This window comes from Peromyscus maniculatus, chromosome 1 (assembly GCF_049852395.1).
Source record: "Peromyscus maniculatus bairdii isolate BWxNUB_F1_BW_parent chromosome 1, HU_Pman_BW_mat_3.1, whole genome shotgun sequence".
NCBI classification, from domain to species: Eukaryota; Metazoa; Chordata; class Mammalia; order Rodentia; family Cricetidae; genus Peromyscus; species Peromyscus maniculatus.
Window position 1 is genome coordinate 143,269,510 of NC_134852.1, and position 14,054 is coordinate 143,283,563.

At 39.1% G+C, this 14,054-nt stretch overlaps 1 protein-coding gene across 6 annotated transcripts in view; it reads right to left on the minus strand.

The window, feature by feature from the left end:
- The window catches only part of Eef1akmt2 (EEF1A lysine methyltransferase 2), an 82,307-nt gene that overhangs the window by 43,224 nt on the left and 25,029 nt on the right, over positions 1 to 14,054 (minus strand). For 3 of the 6 annotated variants that reach the window (XM_006976950.4, XM_042284983.2, XM_076553996.1), the window contains one exon: positions 49 to 9,621. In XM_006976950.4, coding sequence (XP_006977012.2) covers positions 9,527 to 9,621 — 95 coding nt within the window. In that variant the 3' untranslated portion in view covers positions 49 to 9,526. Of the gene's footprint in view, positions 1 to 48; positions 9,622 to 14,054 lie in introns of those variants that run through there. The other 3 variants (XR_013045566.1, XR_013045565.1, XR_013045567.1) reach the window with 2 other exon arrangements.

The window sequence follows — 14,054 nt, forward strand, 5'->3', positions numbered from 1 at the left end:
TAATCTTACTGTTCTACATGTAAGACGGAAGCAGACTAAACAATAGGATGCAAATTTCTAAATTTATTGGTCAAGTCATATCTATAGTCAAATGAATACAAACTGAATAATCAAACACATATCAGAAACAATCAGTCACCAAGCACAAGTTTTTTTCAGATTAAAAAAATCTTCATTTGCTTCAAATGTTTTATTACACAGGCATACACATCTTTTTAATAGACAGATAGATACCTTGGTTTAAGAGCCATCAAGCTACCCAACAACTGACACTCAGTAAATGGAGTGTGAATGTCCTCATATATATTAGAAACCTGTTTTGTAGGCCTTGTTCATTCAATCCTAATTTTTAGGAATTTTTGCTGGTTCCTTCCCTAAAACCATACATTGAAGCCCTAAGCCCCAATGCAATGTGGGTAAGGCCACTATGAAATAACCAGGGTTAGGAGAGGTCATGAGATCAGTGCCCTCACACAGAGACCCTGAGAGGTTGTACATTTGTTCTCTTTCACACACAGAAGTCATGTGAACATACAAACAGCAGCCACCAACAAGCCAAGGAACAAGATAAAACAAACCTGGGGACAGGCATGGTGATGTACAGTGGGTAAAAGTGCCAGCCACCAAGCCTGACAATCTGAATCCAATCCTTGGGACCCACATGGTAGAAGAAAAGAACTAAGCATACAAATTATCCTCTGACCTCCACATGTGTGTGTCACACACACAAAAAATAAATAAATGTAAAAAAGCAATGGTGATGGTATCTTGCCAGCACCTTGAATTCCTGCTTCCAGAACTCTGAAAAAGAAATGGCTGCATTTTAGGCCACCCAGTTTATAGTACTATGGTATCTGAGCTGCATGAGTAGGAAAGAACTTAAAAGTAAAGAACGGTTCTATGGGAAATGGTGCCTGCCACCAATCCTGATTACCTGAGTTTGATCTCTGGGGCCCATATACTTGAGACAGTACATCCACACCAACATGCATATACACATACATGCATGTGCAGGCACGAAATAAACAAAACATTTTTTTTTCTTAAAGTTTACCTTTTTATTTTTTTCCTGTGACAGGGTTTCTGTGTGGCACTGGCTGTCCTGGAACTCACCCTGTAGACAATGGTGGCCTTGAACTCACAGAGATCCACCTGCCTCTGCCTCCAGAGTGCTGGGATTAAAGCTGTGTACCATCACCACCCGGCAAGTTTATCTACAGAATGTCCATGACTTATAAAGGAAAGGAAAGTGGTTTCTCTAGGTCCAATCCCTTTGATTCTTACTCTTCTACACAACAGATTCACTGGCTGACTGAGTCACTGACTTTGTGGTACTGGAGAGAAATCCAGGATTACCATCAACATGCCAGAGAAGAACTGCACCAATAGGCTGTACTCCCAGCCCTCTTCAACAGACTTGAAACACAAACTATCTGTAATCATTCAATGAAAGGAACTAAATTTCAAATTCAAAAATAACCTATTTCATCTGTTTCAAGTCCTTAGTCAAACAGAATGAACAAAATGATCTCTTCTGTTTCTGTAGCATCTTTACCATAGGAGCATCCCATTGGAAAGCTGCCTCACTAAATGAACAAACCTTTGAAAGAACAGTTTACTTGATAGTGAGGTAAGATAGTTATAATATGGCCTTTTAGTTTAGTCTAGTTAATTACTTTTTAATTAAACAATAACTGGCACAACTATAAGTCTATGTGGGATTTTATCCTATCTCTTGAGCAAATTATATTATCAATTATTTGACTCAAGAAGCTTTTTTTTTTTTTTTTTTTTACAGAATCAGAGCTTTCCTTCTAAGCCAGCTATGGTTTGCAAGGGGATCAATACATCAAAACTGTGTCTTACTTATAACTACTCAAAAATAATAAATATTACTCTCACTCAAAACAACATTATAAAAGCAGGTTCACTGAAACGTCTCCAATGTTCCTTTATAAATGACAGACATAGGTAATCCCTCACAGCTCTAGGCTTTCCTCCCAAAGCTTGTGCATGGCTCTTTAACTCAGCCAATGCGAAAGTCTATTAAATACCATACTGTAATTTTCCCCATCTAACTCCAATGAGGCTTCTATAGAAGACATGGAAGGAAAACCTAATTACCATTGCTTCAGTGCATCTAGATTTATTTCCTCAGCAAATCAACAGACTAAGGGCTAGATGCTGTCACAGAAAGGCAGGCGGATATGGAATATAAACTGCTCTTTCCTCCACTCTTCCTCCCTGTGTCTCGCCTCTCTAAGTTCCATGGTTGGAAATCATCCTAATATTTTTTTAAGCCAGGATGTACTAAAATTAGACAGGAACAAAGGCCTGACATTTTCATATTAGCAAGGGGTTAGGAAGCAAATCTGAACTTGAAGCACCCACACTCATCTACATTTAGCCTCTTCCTCTCGAGTCTTTCCTTTCGAAAGCAGCAAGAGGCAACAGCAGGAACCAACCCAGTTCAGTTTCTACTCTGCTCCTGTCCCTGACAACAAACTATTTCATCCACAGTGCATCAGTGAAGACCCCTAGTCAACTGGAGTATTTCATATTTCTTTCTAAGCTACTCTGGTATTCTCTAGGATATAATTGCTGGATCATGTGCTAACGCTTATGGCTTGGGGAAAATGGAGAGATTACACTCACTTTTTTAAAAGTAGCTTCCAGGCACTATACACAATAAAAAATTAGACACTGATTTATCATTTCCTGATAGAGTAATAATAACAACATGTAAAAATATAACACAGGGGCTAGACAAGTGGCTCAGCAGTTCAGAGCACGTCCTGCTCTTACAGAAGATCGGTTCTAAGCACCCACATAAGGCAGCTCACAACTGCCTGTAACTCCAATTCCAGGAGACCCAACACGCTCTTCTTTTGACCTACATGGCCACTCACCCAAATGGCATATTTTTACAGAGACAAATAAAGAAAAATTTAAAAATTGTTTTTAAAAATGTGCCATTTCTTCAGGAAAACAAGAAAATATTTCCTCTAAAAAATGAAAACTAGCCATGGGGGTTTATGGCTTGCTCTGTTACTTGCTGGGAAGTAATTTACAAACATTTTTAAGATACAACGGACTGCTTGGTCTTCTTCAGTCTTTCTCACAACACTATCAGCATGACAAAAGTACATTCTCTCAGCTCATACATCCCCAGTTTTTGAAGTTCTACTCCACAAAAGCAGAATACTGATATAGTCATGTCTTAGGAATTATTCTTATCCTTTTAATTCGGCTTCCCTGGGCCTAAGCTCCAAGTCCACAGTGATAGCTTGAAATTCCGCTAGAGAAACCCTTTTAATGATTAGTCTAACTCACTGTGTTATAAAGATTTTTAAAACTCAGTAAGTACCCACTCAAGCTCTCTTTTTTTCGTGGTTACTAGAGCCCATCTTGACATCTAAGCTGGAAATGAATGATCTTTCAACAACACTCCAGGGATTTTGCTAAGGTCATATTCAATCATTCATTAGGCCTGGTACCCGGTGCTTTTCAGAGTTCCATTGTAGAGCTGGTTTTATTCAGCATTTATGTAGCCTGTGGGCTTGGGTATTTGTCTGCTTAATGTTGAGTTTCATTTCTATGCCCCTAACATAGGAATCCATCAATTGACCAAAGAATTTCAAACTATTCCTTTACTTTCTAACAAATTGCATGGTGTGTATGAAGAATAAATTAGCATTAATTTTCTTCCATTAACTGTTAATAAGACATGTTCCTGCATTCACCCTTCATCTAAGGACATCTCTGTTTCCTGCCTGACCAAAAGAAATGATAAGGATTTTCTAATTTTTCCCCCAGTATGTCTTTAAATCTACTGTGTTCCTTGCTTCCCACAACCAAGCTCTAAGTTGTGGCAGCCTTCTTCCAGTAAAATATACTGGACAATATCCTTTCAGAGGCCATCTACACCCCTGCAATTAGCTGGAGTGGTTACTACTGTGCAACACAAGACACTTGGTCTCTTGGCCTGAAAGCTGAGCACTGTTTCTGCAAAAGATAGATCCTAGTTCACAGAGGCAAAAACAGGAAGTCAAAACCCAGGTCTCTCCCTTGGAGACAAACTGATTGTATTTGTTTTTATTTTCAATGTAGGCCACCAGACAGAAAAAGGGTCAGATACATTCATACTATGTATATATCGACACAAATCTATAAAGTGGGAAAATTGCATAGTTTGAGCAGGGTGTGGTAGCAAAGTCCTATAATCCCAACACAGAAGATTGAGACAGAAAGATCAGGGATCAGAGTTCAGGGCTATCCTCAGCTGCAAAGGAGGGTCAAAGCTTGCTTAGATTACGTGAGACCTTGTCTCAAAAAGAATGAGAGGAAAGAAAGAAAACAAAAATCAAACAATTATGTATGTGCCTCAAAAACTGAGGTTTCTACTGGAATGAGAATGGATGAGAATGAACCCTGTCAGCATGCAGTGGTACACTGCAGCGGTACACTAATTTTACAAATGTATAAAAGGTATTAAGGTCTTTTATATATGTTTGGCTCCCTTCTTTTCTCTAATAGAAGATTGCATGCACATTGGAGAGGAACAAGAAGAAAAATAAGATTGTTACTACAATGGGGGAAAAATCAAGTACAATTTGTACTTATTTTATTTATTTATTTATTTATTTATTTATTTATTTATTTATTTATTTATTTATTTATTTATTTATTATTCATACAACATGTATGACTGCAGACCAGAAGAGGGCACCAGATCTCATTACAGATGGTTGGGAGTCACCAAGTGGGTGCTGGGAATTGAACTCAGGACCTCTGGAAGAACAGTCAGTGCTCTTAACCTCTTAGCCATCTCTCCAGCCCATTTTGTACTTATTTTTAAATGGGTTTAGTCAGGTTTGAATCACAGACCAAAGTGTTGGCCCCCAAAAGAAACTCCAACTTGAATACCTGGTTAAAACAAACTGTTCTCAATACTTGCTATTTGTTAAGTTGTGGAGCCTGAGCAGCTACCTGCAGCATCCAGGCCTGACTCCCCATAGACCTGCAGGTTCCCTGTGGCCCTGTGCTTCCTACAGATAGGGCCTGTTGGCTATAGCAGCATCACTGAAAAATGCCCCACTTCTTGTTTGCATTTCAAACAAGTTCCTCAAAATGTCTTCTGATGAAATGAAGCTCCAATTCCAGTTTCTTACCCACAGACCACAGTCGTCATTACACCATGTGCTGCCCCTTTTGTGTAACTGTATCATTTCATTCATGGACCCACATATTTATGAGTTAACAAAGCCAGCGGCAGTAGCGCACACCTTTGATCCCAGCACTCGGGAGGCAGAGGCAGGCGGATCTCTTTGAGTTCGAGGCCAGCCTGGTCTACAGAGTGAGTTCCAGAACAGGCACCAAAACTACACAGAGAAACCCTGTTTTGAAACCCACCCCCAAAAAAAGAGTTAACAATACAGGGGTTAGAGAGATAGGGCTCAATGGCTAAGAGTGTTGGCTGTTCTTCGAAAGGATTCAGGTTCAATTCCCAGCACCCACATGGTGCTGTCTGTAACTCCAGTTCCAGGGGATCTGACATCCTCACATAGACATACAAGCAGGCAAAACATCAATGCACATAAAATAAAAATAAATAAAATTTGAAAAACAGAGTTTAACAAACTAAGCTTTAAAATAAAGTTTATAGTTTATTTCATAAACTTAGAGATATTTGGTGACCAGGCTTTTAACAGTTTGGTAGTATTTGAAAATACTAATTTCTATTTATTCTGACTTTAATCATTAAAGGGCTGACTTCTAGGAAGATTAAAGTGCTAAGAAAAAATGACAAGTCCTTTTTTTAAGCTTTATTAACAGCTCCATATTGAAAAAAGAAAAAAGAAAAAGCCTCTACCTTTGCAAAAAGAACAAATATGTCCCACAAAGGAACTCAATCAATATCAACAGACATATCCCAGGCTAACTGTGAGTCAGACTCAGCCTGCTCACACAGAAAGTGATTTGTTAGGTTGATGCTTAATAACACTTCAAATTTACCCACTTAAAAGTCTAGGAGTATGTACTTCTACTTATTTAATTATTTATTTTAGACGAGCTCTCATTAAGTAGTCCCAGCTGGATTGAAACTTGCCATGTTGATTACTGTTATTTTTGAAACCGAAGACAAATTTGGAATACCTTTTATTATTAAAGAAGAAAATCCCCTCACTACATTACAAAACAGTGTGTCTACAGTGTAAGACTGTGGTTAGGGAGGGCTCAGTGAACACAAATGCATGCTGGGCAAGCATGAGGATGTGAGCTGGAATCGCCAGCACCTGTGTAAAGCCAGGTGTGGCTGCATGCATGTGCCCCCAGCTCCAGAGCTGGCAGATGCAAACAAGCAGGCCCTTGGAACTTGCTGGCCGGCTACCTAGCTCAAACATGGAGCTTCAGGTTCAGTAAGAGACCCTGAATCAAGGAAATAAGGAGGACAAAATAAGGCAGCAATAGAACAGATACTTGGGCTGGGTGTGGTGGCACCTGCCTTTAATCCCAGCACCTGATCCAGAGGCAGGGGCAGGCAGATCTCTCTGAGTTCAAAGCCTGGTCTACATAGTGAGTTCCAGGACAGCCAGGACTAAGTAGAGAGATCCTGTCTCAAAAAAATAACCACAAAAAGATTCTCAGTCTCCCTTTTCCTTCCACATATGTACGCCTACGCACTTGCATATATGTGTTCAGATACACTAAAAAGATCCCACATCTCAGAAAGCACAATTTTCTGAAAAGCTTAAATTGTACATATTTTAAAGTAATTTCTCACATTTTGCATTCCAAAATAAAAGCTATTCCAAAACCATTATTTTTGTTCAAAGTCCATGTAACTGTCTCCAAATCTTGAAAAGACAAGTGGCAGCCTTAATGGTCATGCTGACCTAAGTTACAGGCTTGTCCTCCTCTATTGCCTCAGAACAAAACCATCTAATGCTGGACTAGGCTAAATACTAGAAGAATATTTACCATAAAAAAGGGTCTGGAACCCAATAGTCCCAAAAAAAGCTGAAAATCATCAAAAGTTATATAATATTTTAATTATAAAATATTTTACTTATTTTATGTATACAGGTATTTTGCCTACGTGAACGTCTATGTACTACACGCCTGTCTGGTGCCCAAGGAAGCTAGAAGAGAGGGTATTGGATCCCTACAAACTGGAGTAACAGATGGTGTCAGCCACATGGGTTTTGTGTAAAAACTCAGGTCCTCTGCAGGAGAAGAGTGCTCATAACTGCTGAGACATCCAGCAACCCAAAAGCTACGTAATTTTTTTTAAAAAATTACATTAAGACTCTAATACTAAAATATTGTCCCAAATAGAGTTTCCTTAAATATCAGATATAAATAAAAGATACACTTTACCTTTTGCAATATACAAATGCCCTCCAGATAAACCAGCTCTCAGATCGAGCACCTTGTCTGTACATCCCTCAGAGTTCCACAGAAAGATGAATGACAAGTTCAGTTTTCACTTTTCTTTTGTGTGTATGCTTGCACATGTATGCATTGCACATGGATGTGTATGTAGAAGCCAGAGGTCGTTAGGTATTTTGTGGAATATTATTTTAACTGTGTAAAGGTGTGTTACAACTGTTTCTACTGCCTTTGTTAACGATACAAAGATGTGTCACATTTGTTTGGTTAAAGAAAATTAACCTGAGGTCAGGAGGCTGCATCAGCAACTAGCTGACAGGAAGTGGTAGGAAGGAACTAAGTGTAGCCAGGGTTCTTTAGTGGGGGCCTGAGCAGAAGGATGGCCTTTTTTCAGGAGACGTGAACAAGGAGAGGAGGTTAGCTACTTGCTATTCTGAGCTAGCAGGATTTCACCTCAACCTTTGAATCTTCTACAGAAGATTCTATAGAAGAATAGAGATTTAGATAGTTTCCCTTAGCAGCCATGATAGAGTTGGGATAGCAATTGCTTAAGGTGTAGCCACTGTGCTGAATGCAAAACAACAGGCTATCTTTCTCAATTGCTCTCAACTTTTTTGAGATGGGTTCACAGTGAACCTGGAGCCAACTGATTCACAGCTAGGCTGCCTGGCCCTCAAGGCTCAGGGAATCCTCTTGTCTCAGCTCAGGAGCACTGAGATTATGCTGCTACACACAGCACTTTACATAGGTGCTAGGGATCTGAAGTCAGGTCTTCATGTTTACATGGCAATTTCCTCAACATTATTTTCTGTTTTTGGAGAAAAGGTTTCACTGTGCAGCCCAAGCTTTTAACTCTAGTTCCTCCTCCTTCAGCCTCCTGAGTGCTAAGATTACAGGTGTGTCATGCCTTGCTTCAAATTCAGTTCCTGGTAAAGGACAGTCTTTCAAAACAGATAGTAAAGAGTCATAATGGATGTCATGAGACTCAAGTGGCTGACTCACTATTATCAAAGTCCACAGACCATCACTAGCCAGTTAGTTGTTGGTGATCAACACTAACAAAGGGCTATATGCTCCTAAAAGTAAGTGCCCACCTGGATTTTATATGTAGCACTGACTTAGATGCTATAAAGACAGATATGTGGCACCTGAGAGGTAGACTATGCTAGAAAGAAGATTCTAGAGTCAGCCAGACCCAACAAAGAATCTTGGCTTCACCTGGTACTATCTGGCCTTACAAAAAGTGTCTTCACTCTTGGCTGCAGCTCTCCTATATATAAACAAGCAATTCTTTGTGAAAATACCAGGGGGACTCAATGATTTAATATAACATCATTAGTTAACATGGGGCTAAGCATTTAGAAATAGTCCTAAATTGTCTTTCCTTAAACTACCCATTTATCCTTCACAGGATAGACTAGAGTTACCAGTGTGGTGGGCACGCCTTTGATCTCAGCACTGGGGTTCCAGAGGCAGGGGGATCTCTGAGTTCTGGGCCAACCAGGGCTACACAGTGAGACACTATCTCAAAAATAAATAACTAAAAATAATTTATCAATTTCTCTGATTTTGCTTAATAACATGACAATCAGGGAGCTCTCCCAGCTAACAACAAAATGGCATTTCTTACCATAATTCATATCCTATAACTCATGAAGAAAACTTTTAACTATTCTGGCCTTGAAACAGTTCGGTTCAGTTTTCACAAATAGCCATTTTCAATTCAACTATTACCAAGGCACAAAAAAACAAGAATAGATGCTTTCTGTAAATTCATTTACTGCCTTAAGGCTTTCAACTATTTAATAGTTACAGAAAACTGCCTTAAAACACAAGAAAAACATTTATATGTCAAATACAAAATAAGATTTTACATTATTCTTAGTTGACATCTAAATGCTGATTCCCATTCTTGTGGTTTCCCACCACCCCATTATCTGTACTCAGTCTGTGCACACTTAGTACTTACTAAGCACTATTTGCATTTGCTAAGCCTGGGTACTTACTAAGCACTATTTGCATTTGCTAAGCCTGAGTACTTACTAAGCACTATTTGCACTTGCTTCTTCTGTATCAGGTTTACTTTGCTGTACAGTTTCTTCGAGAAAACTAACTGACTTTGTCCAAGAAAGTCTCACTTTTTTTGAAAAACCAAAGCTGCTACAGTGTTTCCAGATCTACCTCCAAAGCTGAACTTGGGTGTTGGCAGCTCTTCAAAAAATTCAAATCCTATAAAACAAAAATTAAAATATCTGTTAGAGATATTTTGTACAACAATGTTCTTTCAAATCCTTTCTAAAACTGTGATTTCATACTGGTGACCGAACTTAATTTTGCAGGTTTTTTTTCTACCTTAACCCCCCCAATTTTTTAAATGAACAGGGAACAGAAAGGACCAAAAACAATTGGGAAGTCTTCCCCCCATCTCCTCTGGTCCTCCTCACCACTACCTCCCGACACCTCCCTTATTCTATCTATTTCTCCATCTCCTTAGTAGGAAGCAGCTGTGACACACTCAATTGTTGCCATACACCAGCACTACTACTTCTTCTTCTTTTTTGTTTTTTTTGAGACAGGTTTTCTCTGTGTAGTTTTGGACCCTATCCTGGAACTCGCTTTGTAGACCAAGCTGGCTTCAAACTCACAGAGATCTGCCTGCCTCTGCCTCCGGAGTGCTGGGAGCCCAGCCCAGCTCTGCTTATGTGGCTTTCTATGTAGGAACTCAATCTCATCAGAAATATAAAGGCATGTAATACAGAAAGGTTAAATTACTTAGAGTAAAAATGAATTTGTAGATGATGAAGAAGTTCTGGAAGACAGACTTCTCGTGGTTACATCACAATATGGGTGAAGTTACTGAACTGCACACTTAATTCATTATCTATCTATGGGTTTAGTTGTATTTGGTTTTTCTGAGACAGAGCCTCATACAACAGAGGTTGGCTCTATGCTTTCTATATAGCCAAAGATGACCTTTAAATTCGTGATCCTCCTGCCTCCACCTAACAAATACTAGGATTAAAGGTATACACTGCCATGCCCAGTCTGAATTGTTCACTTAAAAACAGTTAAAATAGTAAAAATCTTATGTGTTTTATCACAATTTTTAGAAAAAAAAAGATTAAACAAAAATTAATACCCAAACAAACTACTAACTATCTTGGAAGAAATTATAACTTTCAGAGCACAGTATGCTTTTAAAAGAAACATTGATTGAGAACCTAGTGTCCTAGGTTCAAGTCTCAGCTTTCCCATGTCTACGTAAGAGATATACTTGCTCAAGGAACCTTTTCCATTACCCTGAATTCTATTCAAAGATGACAGATAGCAAAATTGCCACATGACTTTGTAAAGATTCAAATAAAGTAACTAGTGTTTCCCTCAACTATAAAATAAGCTGTAAATACATTATTTTATGGGGTTTTTTGGGGTGGTGGTTTTGTTTTGTTTTTCAAGATAAGTTCTCACTTTGTAGCTCTGGCTGTCCTGAAACTTGCTTTACAGACCTGCCTGCCTCTGCCTCCCCAGTCCTGAATTAAAGGTGTTTGCCACCACTGCCCAAAGCCAGCTTGGTCAACATAGTGAGTTCTAGCCAGGGCTATAAGAGAAACCCTGTCTCTAACTAACTAACTAACTAACTACCTAACTAACTAACTAACTAAAAGCCACCAGGGTATTCCAGTGGTACAACACTTGCCTCCTATATATAAGGCTTGGATCTGGAATTGAAGCCCATAAAAATAAATAAAACAAAGCTGAAAGGTCTCTAAACAACTAAACAAATACAGTAGGCCTGAGTTTGATCCCCAGGACCCACTTAATGAAAGGAGAGAACTGATTCCCATGGGTTGTCTTCTGACTGCCACATACACCACCCAGCTAAATAAACTATAATAAAAGTATTTTTAAAAAACATTTACATTAGCCGGGCGGTGGTGGCGCACGCCTTTAATCCCAGCACTCAGGAGGCAGAGCCAGGTGGATCTCTGTGGGTTCGAGGTCAGCCTGGTCTCCAAAGTGAGTTCCAGGAAAGGCGCAAAGCTACACAGAGAAACCCTGTCTCAAAAAAACAAAAAAAAAAAAAAAACATTTACATTGTATGAATAGTACTACTGAGGAAAACAGCACAATTCATTTCAAATATGGAAAAAAGAAAGAACCTTTAAGGCCTGGTGAGGCACTTGAACTCACAGAAACTATGGCAGCACACACAAGCCTAAACAGGTTCAAGCCAGATAGGGTCTCAGCACTAAGGGGGAAGTAGACACAGGCTCCCACTCAAGAATCTACCTGTAGTTGACACCCACTGGCAAAGAAAACAGTTCAGGTTTCTCCAATGGACTCTCACTGTATTAACCACACTTCAGGATGAGCCCCATGTGCAGAAGTAATTGGCCAACACAACACACATTCAATGTTTGTTTTTTGTAGACTGTCTCATTACACTCTGAGCATTTTTGCTCGTTTATTTTTATTTCCATTTTTGTGGGGTTTTGTTGTTTTTTGTTTGTTCTGGGGGAGTTGTATGTGTTTCTTATGTGTCTTTTTTACTTTTAGATTTTGTTTGGTTTTAAAGAGAAAAAGAACAAAGTTGGGTAGAGAGGTGGGGAGGAATTGGAGGAGGGAAGGAAACATGATCAAAATACAATGTATGGAAGAAAAAAAAAGACTGGTGAGGCAAACTTCATTCTAAGCCAATGGATTATGGCACCAATCTGCGCAGCTAATAGGGAGGCCATCAGCAGTGAGATGGGGCCGAGTACTCTGTTGCTGTCTTGCATATAAGTCTAAGCACCATTTTCTAAGTAACTCAATCCTAAAAGTCTCTAATGCTATGTAATTGTTTCTTTAATACCTCCTATTACAACATTTTCTGTGTTTCGATTCTTTCTTTAGTTCTAAAACTGAATATAGAGTTTACTCAACAGTTCTCAGACATACTGACATTGTAAAGCATAGTATTCCAGGCTAACGTCTGTTCCTCATTACCAGAGACAGGCAAACATGTTTCTGGTCTGCTGGTTCCAGGGTAAAAGAGAACACCTGTATTAAAGACCCAGGAGAGGAACTTGCCCCACACAGCAGAACCCTTAGTGTTTATTAAAACTGTCAAGCTCTGGAAAGAAGAAGGGCTATTGATAGAATCCAACCGTTCTTTTTTTTTTCCCTTACGTTTTTTTTTTTTTTTTTTTTGAGAGACAGGTTTTCTCTGTGTAGCCCTGGCTGCCCTGGAACTCGCTCTGTAGACCAGGCTAGCCTCAAAGAGCTGCCTGCCTCTGTTTCCCAAGTGCTAGGACCAAAGGCATGTGCCACAATTGCATTCTGAATAAAATAAATGTAACATGGAAGATAATAAAACAAATGACATAAAATAACAAATAGTAAATCATATACAATTCTTGTTTTCTGGAAGTTATAATAATGAAGCCAAAAGCTCACATTTTCAGCAATAAATGCTTCAGGTTTTCCATTATAAAACCTGCCAAAGCCACTGAATGTACACGAGAGGATATAGGACATGTTCTCTCTGCCTAGTTCTTTAATACTAAAATAAGAGAAAACAAAATCTAAGACAGGTACATGCAATATGATGCAACATGGTTACAGAAACAGTGTGCAGTCAACTCTCTTGAGGTAGCTGATTTCTCATCAACTTGGGAGAGGGAATCAAAATATAACCAAATATTTAGTCTAGAATCATTTACTTAATACTTCATCCTGAAAATTCCTTCCATTCCTCTATAAAATAATTAGTACTAACCCTGAAAAAAGACTCTAAGGAAAAGGTAAACAAATACCACATAAATTTCAAAGTACTTTCCCAGGAATGCCTGTGTGCTACATGGATAAACTAGAAGTAAACTACTTCTTAAAGTGGCCAGGAAAGCATCTTAGAAAACTCCAAACGCTCTATGAATAGAGATAGGTAGGTACTCAATGCTCACAAAACCCCCCCTTAGTAGACACAGCACTAATATTATCTTTGGCTAATAGGGGGGGAAAAAATTCTGTCTGGCATAGAAAAAGACTGGTGGTGGTGGCACATGCCTTTGATCCCAGCACAAGGGAGCCAGAGGCAGACGGATCTCTTTAAGTTCAAGGCCATCCTGGTCTACAGATCAAGTTCCAGGATAGCTAGGCCTACACAGAGAAACCCTGTCTCAAACTGCCTCCCCCACCCCCACCACCGAAAGGCAAAAGGGAACTTCCTCAAAAATTAGTATGTAGAACTATTATTAATTCTCCATTTCATTTTTGTGCAATGTTAAAAATAATTGCTCCATATACATTGGAAACAAAAAGACAAATCCTAAATACTTAAATGACCCCTAAAGCAAAACATAAAACTACATATAAAATTAAAACATTTGCCGGGCAGTGGTGGCACACACCTTTAATCCCAGCACTCAGGAGGCAGAGGCAGGTGGATCTCTGTGAGTCTGAGGCCAGCCTGGTCTACAGAATGAGTTCCAGGATAGCCAGGCTACACAGAGAAACCCTGTCTCAGAAAACCAAAAAAAAAAAAAAAAAAAAAAAAAAAAAAAACACTAAAATGTTCGTTCTGTACTTCCATTTACATGAGTATAGATTCACAAATAAATTAGTTCACTAAAGTCAAAAGCACAACACATGTGCTCTGAGTCTCAGGATAGCAGATCATA